The sequence below is a fragment of the Mus pahari genome, chromosome 8 (assembly GCF_900095145.1).
Source record: "Mus pahari chromosome 8, PAHARI_EIJ_v1.1, whole genome shotgun sequence".
Classification (NCBI taxonomy): domain Eukaryota; kingdom Metazoa; phylum Chordata; class Mammalia; order Rodentia; family Muridae; genus Mus; species Mus pahari.
In genome coordinates this window covers 26,805,155-26,817,935 of record NC_034597.1, presented here as the reverse complement: position 1 = coordinate 26,817,935, position 12,781 = coordinate 26,805,155, and the positions used below count along the sequence as shown (strand labels likewise).

At 37.2% G+C, this 12,781-nt stretch overlaps 1 protein-coding gene across 1 annotated transcript in view; it reads right to left on the bottom strand.

Moving 5' to 3' along the window:
- Grid1 (glutamate ionotropic receptor delta type subunit 1) overlaps nt 1–12,781 on the bottom strand; it is a 738,391-nt gene that overhangs the window by 116,681 nt on the left and 608,929 nt on the right. Inside the window, exons 11-12 of the mRNA XM_029541717.1 lie at nt 8,657–8,981; nt 7,279–7,417 (exon numbers count right to left, since the gene is read on the bottom strand). Coding sequence (XP_029397577.1) covers nt 7,279–7,417; nt 8,657–8,981 — 464 coding nt within the window. The remainder of the gene's footprint in view (nt 1–7,278; nt 7,418–8,656; nt 8,982–12,781) is intronic.

Genomic DNA, 12,781 nt, shown 5'->3' with positions numbered 1-12,781 from the left:
TACTACTCAGCTATTAAAAACAATTAAATTATGAAGTTGTTAGACAAATGGATGGATCTGGAGGATATCATCTTGAGTGAGGTAACCCAATCACAAAAAGAACACACATGATATGCACTCACTGACAAGTGGATATTAGCCCAGAAGCTCAGAATCCTTCTTAGAAGGGGAAACAAAATACCCATGGACGGAGTTACGGAGACAAAGTTTGGAGCAGAGACTGAAGGAATGACTACCCAGAGACTGCCCCACTTGGTGATCCATTCCATAAACAACCACCAAACCCAAGCACTATGACAGATGCCAACAAGAGCCTGCTGACAGGAGCCTGATATAGCTGTCTCCTGTGAGGCTCTGCCAGTGCCTGGCAAATAAAGAAATGGATGCTCACAATCATCCATTAGACAGAGCACAAGGTCCCCAATGAAGGAACTAGGGAAAGTACACAAGGAGCTGAAGTGGTCTGAAGCCCCATAGGAGGAACATCAATATGAACTAACCAGTACCCCTAGAGCTCCTTGGAACTAAACCATCAATCAAAGAAAACACATGGTGGAACTTGTGGTTCTAGCTGTATATATAGCAGAGGATAGCCTAGTCGGCCATCAGTGGGAGGAGAGGCCCTAGGTCCTGTGAAGGTTCTATGCCCCAGTATAGGGGAATGCAAGGACTGGGAATGGGTGTGGGTGAGTTGGAGAACAGCGGGAGGTGGAGGGGATAGGGGATTTTCAGAGGGGAAACTAGGAAAGGGGATAATATTTGAAATGTAAATAAAGAAAATATCTAATAAAATAAATACAAAAAACACAAAAAAGAAAAATATAAATTTAATTACCTATATGAAGGGCTCTTTATAGAAAATCTTGAGTGTGGAATTCATAAGCCTCCACAAAAATGGAGAAAAAAAGAAAAGGAAATAAAAATATGCAAATAGATCTTATCCAGTCAGAAAAATTGAAGTCTCCCTCAGGAACGAACAGAATTGGAAGTAGAGTGGAAAATTGTCCAGAAAAGTACAAGAAATATGGGGAGTGATGGCAAGAGCTAATACTTCTAGAAAGGCATAATATGAAAAAGCTAATACTTAGAAAAGTTACTTAGCTGAACTATGGGTTTCTGAAGAAAAGACTCACAAATTCAGAATCCTGATTTGGAGTAAGTGAATGAGGACTTGGACAATGTTTCAAAAATTGAATAATTAAATAGGGAGAAGGTAGGAGATAGACTACATCTATCCTAGTGCATAGTTATTATACCATTAATATAAGGCTACTATTAATGCAAATTAGACTGATTCAAATTAGATGCTAATTATAATGCGTATGGCAAACAATGAGAACAAAATATACATGTATAATATCATATTCAAAGAATGTAATGTATATAAATAAATAAAAGTATTAAAATAAGAAACAAAAGTATATTTAACACAAAAGAAGACACTAATGGAGAAAACAAAAAAAAATGATATAAGACATGTAGACTCTAAATAACGAAAATGGATAAAATCTATGTCAATATCTATATTAAATATAAATGGATTAAATGTTCTACTTAAAGAAATATTAATGATTTTTATATTACCCACTACATACTATGTATAAATAATTCACTGTATATTAAAAAAAAACTAAGTAAAAAAGTAACATAAAAATACTCTGCAAATTTTAAACAAAAGAAAAGAGGGATGCCTATGTGTATTTCAGAAAAAAAGTTATATGAAATCAAAAATTGTCACAAGGGATGGGAAAAAGTTGTAGGATAAAAAATCAATTCATCACGAGTATATAACATGTGCATAATATTGTAATACCTATGTGTATCAAGCAACTATGAACAAAACTGAAAAAATAAATAGCAAATTTAGGAAAGTAGAAATATTTGTCACCAAGCTCCCATAGTATACAGATTATTTAGATAGAAAATCAAATAATCAAGAACAGGCTAAAATAATATTATATACAAAATGGCCCAACAGAAAAAAAATTATTCCAGTGACAACACAATAGACATTTTATTAACCCATGGAAGGCTTGCCCTTTTCTGAAGGGAAATGAAGTAGGAGTGGATGAGGCATGGAGGCTGAGAGAAGAGGGAGATATAAAACTCTATTTAGGATAGAATATAGAGAGAAGATTTTTTAAAAATTATGTAACTGTCTTATATTTTAGGAAATAACATGGTTTATATAATGAGTATTGTAACTTATTAAATATAAAATGTATGTTATAAATGTGTATTGTATAAAACTAACCTAAATCCTGAAAGAGAATATAAATGTTTTATATTCTCTTTATGTAACTCATGTCTTCATAAATACCTCCTTTGACTAAGAATATAAAATAATTTTGAACTTTCATCACACACAAAAAAATTCTTGGGTATAAATTTAGCTAAAGATACAATAAATTCTGAAAACTAGAGATGACAGTAAAAGCTTTATAAATAATAGAACTATATGAAAAACTATCTTGTGCTCATTGATTAAAATAATATCACAAAACTAACCATGCTAAAATATAAAATAATCAATACTATTACAATAATCATACTAAAATACATTGATGGAGACAACAGAGAGGCACTTAGAAATCACATAAATCTGTGTCCCTAGGTCACAGGATATGATGTGAAAATTGGGCCAGGGTCATTCAAATTTGGCTCTAGAATAAATTAGTCTTATTTCCCTCTCTAATAAAATAACCCTGCTGCCAAGAAATCTCTAAAACAAAAGCAACCCTATCAAAAGTCAAAAGCCATTTTTTCATAGAAATAGAAAAAAAAATGACCCAGGATATCCTGTTCACCAAGGGAAACTCCTGAATACCCAGTCTTAAGGAATGTAAACACACAGGAAGGCATCACATTCCCTCTGTCAGAATAACCCAAAAAACTAGAGTAAACCTAAGCAGTATAACACTGGAGAAAAAAAAAAAAGAAAAAAAGAAATACAGACAGGTGAATATAACTTTTCAATAGTTGGCATTGGGAAATTGGATATTCCACAGGCAAAGAAGAAAACCACTTCATATCATTTACAAGTCTTAGCTCAAAACAAATAAGACTTCAACCATGAGATCTGAAAATATAAAACTTCCAAAAGAAACTAGGGAAAGCTTTTTGGTGTTGGACTGGACAATGATTTTATTTTATTTTTTATTTAAATGAAGACAACAACAGTAAATATATGCACATAAAATTATCACAATCTAAAAATCTTTATCATAGAAAACAATCTACAGAAGAAATTAAAAAGCCTATGTATTGATGGAAAATATCTGAAAACCATGGATCTGGTTATAAACTGCATAAATAAAAAAAGCTATGCCACAGCAAAAACAAAACAAAACAAAACAAAACAAAAACCAAATAGCTGGACCTTTGCATAGTGACACAGATCTTTAATCCCAGCATTCATCAGGCTGAAACAAAAAATGGCAAATTTGAGGTCAATCTAACCTAAAAATTAACACCTTGTATCAAAATCAATAAAATGTGTGAGTGACCTGAATAGATGTTTTTCCAAACATACATTGGCCATATGTATGTGAAAATTAAATGCTCAAGAGTATTCATTTTCAAATGAATAAGAACCAAAATCTACCTATTACAAATCTGGCTATTTGTGTGTTGTTAATAAGAATATTAATTACTATGAAATATGGACGATTGCAGAGATTCCCTATAAAGGACATCTAGAAATTCTATGTGATCTGATAACACAACTTCTCAGCTTATAACTAAAGGAAATGAAGTTACTATCTTGAGGAGAAATTGGCATTCCTATGTCTATTGCAACATCTTTCTCTATGGCCAAGATAGGAAATCGACCTAAAATATCCCTTATGGATGGATGGTTTAAGAGATTGTAATACAAAGGATGAAAAACAGATAGTGATACAACTCACATGTTACTCAGCACTTAAAATGAAGAAGCCATGACATTAATAAAAATCATAAAGCTGTTATGTTAAATAAAAAACAAGCAAACAAAACCAGGCACAGAAAGCCAAGTATTTCTTCTTGATCTAACATGCAGAGCCAACAAAAGTCTAACTTATGAAAGCTGAGCATGGAACTGTGACTGGAAGGGACTAGGCGTCAATGGGAATAGATTTTCATTACAGTGTGATATGTTCAGGAGATCTAATGATCATTGTGATGGCTATAGCTCATGACACCAGATTTTATACTTGAAACTGCTTGGATTTAATGCATGCTCACACGGTAATCATGATAACTGACAAGTGTGGATATTCTGTTTAGCTTTGTTATAGCCACAGATCATAGGGTCAATGGGAAGAATAGCCTTTCACCTTGGAAGTACTGATAGGTTTACATTTATATAGTGTATCTGGCAGATACAGTTTTCCTGGTAACCAGTCCTATGCAAAGGATTAATCCTTTCCAAATGAATGCTAAAAATGTTTATTTCAAATTTCTTTTCAGAAAAGGAAATACATTCATGTAGTTGAAATTTAAAAAGAAAGAAAGAAAGAAAAAAGACTGTACAACACACACTCCCAATCTGTTGTCTAGCCACTGAGCCCGTATCTGGTAGTAGTGAGTGATTCTATTTTAAACCATTAAGTTACAAAGCCTGCAGATCTTCATCTCCAAATTTGATAGCAAATTTGTTGTTGCTTCCCATGTCGCCTCTGGTCTCTGTGACTGGTCTTAGATTGGATAATCACACCATTCTCATTAGGTAGGTGAGCTGTACTGAGAGACTCCACCTCCACATTCATAGTAGTCCTGTAGAGTTTGGCCTCATCTCTCCCCAGAGCACTTTTGATATATTGGTTTTTTTTAAGCTATTGTCCCCGTAAGGGCAGGAATAGGTCTCCTGCCCGGTGTTATATCTAAGTTTCTCTCAACAGTGCAGAGTCCATACTGCTCAACAAACAATGCTGGGAAGAGTAAATAAGCAAAAAGCTCACTTCAACCCAAACTTCAATCCAAATACAGAAACTCAATGTAAAATCGGTTATGCATCAAAAGAGGAAACATAAGACTGTAAAAGTTGTAGGAAGGAGACAATCTTCAAAGTCTTAGACCAAGGAAAGACTTGACATTGAAAACATGAGCAGCCCAAGAAAGCACATATTCTACATTAAACTACATCAAAATTAGCATCTTTGCTCTGCGATCCAGCTAAGAGATTTAAAAGGCAGGCTACAGTGGAATATAATGGTTGCGAATCATATATCAGGCAAAGAAGTACATTTAATAAAGTATGTAAAAATATACACATAGAAAACACCCAAGGAACCCTCAAAAGTCAGTGGCAGGACTGAAGCAGTCCAACTAGAAAGGAGTAAAATACAAAAACTGATATTTTACTGACAAGGATACATAAGTAAATATGCATATTAAAAAAGTATCCATGGTTGCTCATTAGGAAAATGTAAATTTAACCCACAATGAGACATCACAATAAGACACATCAGAATGAAGAAATAAAAAGTGGAAATAACACTAAACATCAATGGAGTTTCTTATAAAATTCATCATTCAATTGCCATACAACCTGGCAATTGAACTTTTACGTAATGATCACATGTAAATGAATGCTTATATTCACGCAAAAATCTACAGAAATGTTCATAGCAGCATTATTCATAAACGCCAGGAACTGGAAGAAGCTCAGATGTCCTCCAACGGGTGGAAGACTAAACAAACTACTACACGGAAAGCGCACATCAGTGAGAAGCAATGAACCATGCCAACACCGACAACCTAGAATAGTCTGTGAGGCATCGGGCTGACTGAAAGAGACACAGACAAGGGGCATAATCTTCTTCATGCAGCATATTTAATGGAAAATCTAAATAAAACCAGTCAATCATATCAGTATCAACACCTGATTGTAATACAATAATACAGCTTTGCTCAATGTTGCCCTGGGGAAAACTAGGCTGAGCCTAGGAGACCTCTTTCTGTTATTTCTTACAGCTGCATATGAATCTAAGTTGTCTTGGTGAAAATATCAATTTCCTAGTGTTATCAGATAATATCATGTTGAATCTTGAATCCTCATCAAGGAATTTGAACTCTTAAATAGGCAGGTGAAAACAAAACAAATAGGTTGAAACAGAACACTCCATAGATACACGGATAAAAAAAAAAAAAAAACAATATGCTGAAGACAATATAGTGAACTCTAACAGGAAAGCAGGAGCTCGCCAGCAGAGCCCAGGTGAGAGGCCATGCTGGAACCACTGTGCAACCCTGCTATTTCAGAAAGGACCTAGGCCTTCCCTCTCCTCAGCACTGTCAGCTCTCACACACGTCTACGCTGTACCTTTGTTCTTCCTTTCAGTAATCTGAACAGAGCTTAAGAATCTGACCATGATCAAGACACTTTCAAAAGTAACTCTGTGACATCAAATTTATTCTTTCATTGTAGAGTTTTAATGTTTTTTTTTCAAAATTGAAGGAAGAAAGTCATACCTGAAATGATATTTTAATAAAAAAGAATTCACTCTTGATAAAACTGTTATAATTTTATAAATATAATTGAAACTAAATAATTGGCATGTATGTGTGTGTGTGTGTGGTGTATGTGTGTGTGTGTGTTGTATTATGTGTGTGTTTTATATGTGTATTTGTGTGTGTGTGGTGTGTATATGTGTGTGTATGTGTGGTGTGTGTGTGTTTTGTGTGTGTGTATGTGTGTATGTGTGTGGTGTATGGTGTGTGTGTTTGTGTGTTCACATGTCTACCCTGGCATATAGAGGTCAGAAGACAACTTGAAGGATCTGGTTCTTTCCTTCCACACGTAAGTGCCATGGACTGAATTTAGGTCATCAGCCTTGGCTTCTGCCGTCTTTACCAACTGTGCCATTTCCCGGGCCCAGTTAACAAGTTTTTAAAAATTAATTTAAAGATTTTTGAAGATCTGAAAATATATTAGACTTGTGACCTCCATTAATTTTAAATGAATGTTGATAAAATTCTGATTAAATAAGTTTACTTTCTAGTTTAAAAGAATCTGAGGAAATTTAATTTGTTAATTTTAGTGTTTCAGTTTATTACTTTTATAATTGATGTTTAAATGTTCAGACAAATATAATTTAATTTATACTTGTATGTGATTATGACTAAAATAAAACAGAATCAGAGCTCTTCTATAAATATCCCCTTCATCCAACTGCAGAGGCTAGGTCTGTGTCTGGCTCTGCCTGGTGTTTCTCCATGCCATGAGGCAGCCTTAACAAGACTACATCCTTTCTGAAGCCTTCATAGCTGATGGAGAGCAAGGAATAGCATTCTTACCTTATAGGGTTGTCCATCCTAGACACTGTGAGGAAAGCGGCAAGGTTGGCGGTGTAGGAGGAACATACAATGAGGGTGAAGAGCCACCAGCTGCCCATCACGATGCGCATGGCCACAGAGTTCACCGAAGACTCACCACCTGCAGAATGCAGAGGGATTAACCTTACCAGCCTCTCACCCAGCAAGAGACGGCCCCCTTGGCCAAGGTCAAAGACTGCTAGCATGTGTTCATAGGACATCATGTATTTTTTAAGGAAATGTCCTTCAAACCACCAATATTGGGAAAGATCAGAGGATGATAAAAGGCAAAAAAAAAAAAAATGGAACCTAGTGATGAGACATTGGCCATAACACCAAGAATATAGTCTTCTAGGCAGAAGATTCTATCTCATTGTGGCAAGAACTTCCATGGCTAGTGCCTAATATAAGATCTTTGGCAATTTCAAATTCACATACAGTACACGTATTCTATAAATAACGAATTTCGCTGGGCAGTGGTGACACATGCCTTTAATCCCAGCACTTGGGAGGCAGAGGCAGGAGGACTTCTGAGTTTGAGGCCAGCCTGGTCTACAGAGTGAGTTCAAGGACAGCTAGAGCTACACAGAGAAACCTGGACTCAAAAACAAAAAGCAAAACAAAACAAAACAAAAAAATTTCTTCCTACTTGGAGGCCTTCCTGCTTTCTTTTAACCAGACAAATAAGATTCCCCATATCACTCTTATTAATAAGCCTCATTGATGATCCCACACACAAACAGGCCTTACAGAAAGCAGTACAGGTAGTGTTCACTGGGAAGCAACTCCTTTATGGCCTTTATTGCCCTTTGGACCCTCCTTAGGTGGCAGTTGAAGAAAGCCCCTCCCTATTCTCTTTCTATAACCCTGAAAAGCTTTGCTATGATGCACGCAGGGTAGAAATTCTCATGAAGAAATTTGCAATTTGTGAAGTCTGGTCAAAGTGCGCAATCCTGAAACTCACCACTGGATAGAAGTGCTATCAGGCCCCTGGAAGGCAGGAGGCTTTATACTTCAACAGCTGCATTGAGATGGCTGCACTGTGTTGATGCTTGTTCTGAGCTGCATTTGACAACCTCAGGTGCATAGCCATCACTCTAACGTGGGAGGGGAAGAAAAGACACTGAAGTCCAAAGTTAATTTTATTTAAAATGGAGAATCAGGATTGGAAGTTGAGTTTTTGCAGCTTTATTTAAGCTCTACCTGGTATTGCTTAGAAAAACAGAGTGTAGCACTGTCCTGAGATCAAATAAAATTACATTTAAAATGACTTTTGTGGTATGCATCTGAGAATCTTGCCAAAGAATAAGCCTTTGCTGGCCCCCAGGTCTATTCACACAACAGAAAACTGGAACTGTACCTTGCTGGACAAAGGCTCCATAAACAATCCAGATGGCACTGTGCAGGGTGGCAGAAGCCGAGGGTCGTGGTTGGGTGGCACTCTGAGATCTTACAGCCTGTATCCGATTCAACACGAATATGAGCACGCCCACCACAGGAATGGCTGCAGCAATGCAGGCCCATACAGCAAAGTCAAAGGGGGCAAAAAGGGAAAAGATGCTGATCTTCTCCTCTGGCTTTTTGATGAGGATCCCTACTGAGTAGTCCATGTATCGCTTGCTGAAGTCCACAACACTCTCTCTCTCTGGGGTGATGGTAATAGCAGAGATGGCCAAGTCTGCTCTCTGAAAGACAAAGAAGTTCATGAGAGGTGACCTTGAGCTCTTTGCTGATTTCCACCCTAGGTCAAGGTCTACCTTCTACCCATTTCAAAGATCTGCTCAGAGGCAATGTGTTTGAGAACTGACCTGAGAGAAAAAAAGCAAAACCCAACACCATGTTGCCTACTACTCACACTTCATCTCACAGATGTCTCTCCCTCCACCTAGAGCTGACTTCTATTCTTAACCTGGGGGTAACAACCCTTTGGGGGATGTCAATATCTGATATCCTGAAAATCAGATATTTACACTATTATTCACAACTAGCAAAATTACAGTTATGAAGTAGCAACAAAATGGTTGGGGATCACCACAACATGAGGAACTGTATTAAAGGATCACAGCATTAGGAAGGTTAGGAACCATTGTCCAAGACATCAAAATTCAATGAAGTCTTTTCACTTTCTATGAATTACACTCGCTCATTTTCTCATCAGTCTACCTGGCATATTCTGGCTCCTGTTGTTTCTGCATGTGTTCCAGGCAAAAGTGTCATGGTACTGAAACTCGCCAGCAAGTAGAAGTGCAATCCAAAAGAGCCTTCTACTTCCTACCATGGACACCCTTCACCACAACATGAGCTACTGTCTTAAAGGGTTGCAGCATTAGGAAGGTTGAGAGCCACTGCTACAGAAGAAACAGGAAGACTACGGGATAGGAGTAAGAGACTTCCTTCTCCAGCAAGCCTCTTCAACTTTCATTACTCATATCAATTGGCTTTACTTCTAATATACTTCAGAAGTTAAAGGACCGTACCTCTATACTCAATCTCAAAAATATATTTGTCTTTGTTGATTTATGAACAGTATTTATTTATTATTTATGTGTGTGTATCTGGAGATATACACAGACAGACAAAGAAAAGAAGGAGGCAGAGAAGTGTACTTGCAGGTACACGGGTGGAGGCCAGAGGACAACTTTATGAATTGGTTCACTCCTTCTACCTTCACATGGGGTCTAGAAGTTAAACGCTGGCCTTCAGTCTTGAATAGCAAGTATTTTTACTTCCTGCATGATCTTGCTGCCTTTCCTGTTTTATGTACATACTTTAAGCCAAAGTGATATCCTCTAAGACTAGAGGGGTCACGTATTACTCTTAACTCAAGACGTGTTGGCCAATTCCTCCTACAGCTAGGAAGAGTCTCTCTGGACATGCCATGCTCTAACCTGAAATTCATCTTCCAAGACTTCATTAAAATGAACTGTTTGCTAAAGGTCACGAGTTCCATGCTTAGATCAGTGACTGGGCAGTGCGTAGTGGGACCTATAATCCCCCTCTGAACACAGAGGTGCTGAAAGGTATATTCAGTATCCTAACCTTGCCTCAAGGAATCCACAGGAATAGGTATGTTTTAGAATAACCAATTAAAACTGCATATCTTAACTATAAGTTCAAGTAGGGAAAATGTACGTAGAAGGAATTTATAAGGTTTAATATGTGAGCTTGAAGACAGAGATATATCAAGGTCTTAAGTTGAAATCTAACAACCTAAAGTAACATAGGAAATTGTTGAAGGTACCTATGCCAGAGCATGTTGGCTTCTTAACTTCCTTCTCAAGAACGAAAGATCAAGAAACCTCTTTTAAGGTTGTGGGAGTTTGCGCAATATTTAACATCTGAGAACTAGAGCCCCTGAGAGACTCAGCAGGTAAAGGGGTCCTGCTACCAAGCCTGACAACCTGAGTTCAGCCCTTAGGACCCATATGGCTTGACTCCCCAAGTTGTCCTCTGGCCTCCTTGTGAACTCAGTGATGTATGTATAAATGCATAATACACACACACACACACACACACACACACACACATTCACACTCTCACACACAGAGTAATAAAGAATAATATTCATAAAGTATTTAAAGAGCTATAAAAGAGATGAAATTGGAGCATGGGAGGTTAATAGCATAGGATGGATGGGGAACTTATTTATGGAGCAAGATCCAGAGGAGGCACACTGAAATCAACTTAAAATACAATTTCAGAGGGCTTCCTGTAACTAGAAGACATAGACCCCCACTAATAATAGAGGTCCTGTACTTACAAGCATGTGTTTTATAGGAAGTAGAACTTTTACCTAAAAGTTTCAGCTTATTTCCAAAATATATAAGGATAACTTGTTTTTCCTTTGAGGAAGAACAAAAGTTCCTAGGTATCTTGAGGACAAAAGAAAACATGTGAAACCTCTCTGAGGGATGTAGCTGTGTCACCTGACAAAGGAGAAATGGGAAGACAGTTGAAGATAGAAAGCATATAGATCCATATATTAATCTGTACAGACCTCTAGATTTCATGTGGAAACTTGAATGTACACATCAAGGGTAGATAATAAAAATGATTCAAGATTTGTATTTAACAAAAAAATCAATAACACAGGAAATCATATGGAATGAAGTGCATGAGGATTTTTACAGATGACCACAAGAGGGTACACAGGGTAGGGAAGACGACAGTGTCAGAGGGGTGCAGAAATATACAAGAATGATAAATCTCACATATGTATACCAAGTGGAGAGCAACACACCAGGTACCACACATCATGTATGTCCATATATACACAATGTTCCACAATGCAGCAATATAGGGGAGGGCTTCTCAATCTGTGGGTCACGTCCCCCACAGGGGTCATACATCATATACCCTACATATCATACATCATATACCCTGCATACCAGATATTTACATTAGGGTTTATAACAGTATCAAAATTATAGTTATGAAGTGGCAACAAAATAGTTTTATGGTTGGGGGCCACCACAACATGAGGTACTGTATTAAAGGGTTACAGCATTAGGAAGGTTGAGAGCCACTGCTACAGAAGAAACAAGAAGACTATGGGATAGGAGTAAGAACAAAATTAACTATAACTAGATATGAGTGACTGCAGTGGGGTAATGAAAGTGCTTAGAGAATAGATTCCAGTGATGCTTGTACAACCTCTGTACAATTTTTAAATATCATTGAAATTAAGATTTAAACTGGAGACTTTTTTATAATATCAAAATTATAGTAAAATGACGTTTCTTTTACAATAAAAGATTAATGAAACTGGCAAAGTAATAGGCCTAGTAGATACTACACATGCTTAAAAAGTAAGATTCTGTGTTCATAAGAAAAACACACACACATACACATACACATAAACACACACACACACACACACACACATACCCCTAAATAATCAGAAGCACAACATGTTGTGGTCATGAAGTAACTGAGAGGGTGGCCTGCAAGATGCTAATATAATACAGGGGGATATTTACACTAAAGGTGACTAGATGTCAGTTTGACAAGGGCCTGTGAGTCCAGGTTTGTCCACAGCCACATCAGGAATTTTCAAGGTTAGTGGAAGCAATAATATCAGAGATGGGGTCACCATTGTAGTAGAGGCCATGAAGTAACAGGAATAGGACTAGGAGAGGATGTATCACCTTCATGCTGTAAGTTCCGATGAGGAACTAGTCTGCAGATAGGAGGGAAGCTTACAATGTGAAATTGCTATTTGAAAATATGGGGATGCCACACTTCGGCACACAAGGCCAATGAGCACTCACATTTACACGCCCACATTTGCATGGACACATACTATACTTGTAGTCTGTGAGACATTGAAGAACAAGCACTTAGTAGAACTCCTTGGGAGGGGGATGAGTTTCCTACTTCAGGCCAAGTACGGAAGTGGTTAATGGAAGAGTTAATTACAGAGAAGGTTTATTATAGTGGGTAATCTCCAACAGGATGAATAATGTACAAAACGGGAAAAGTTGAG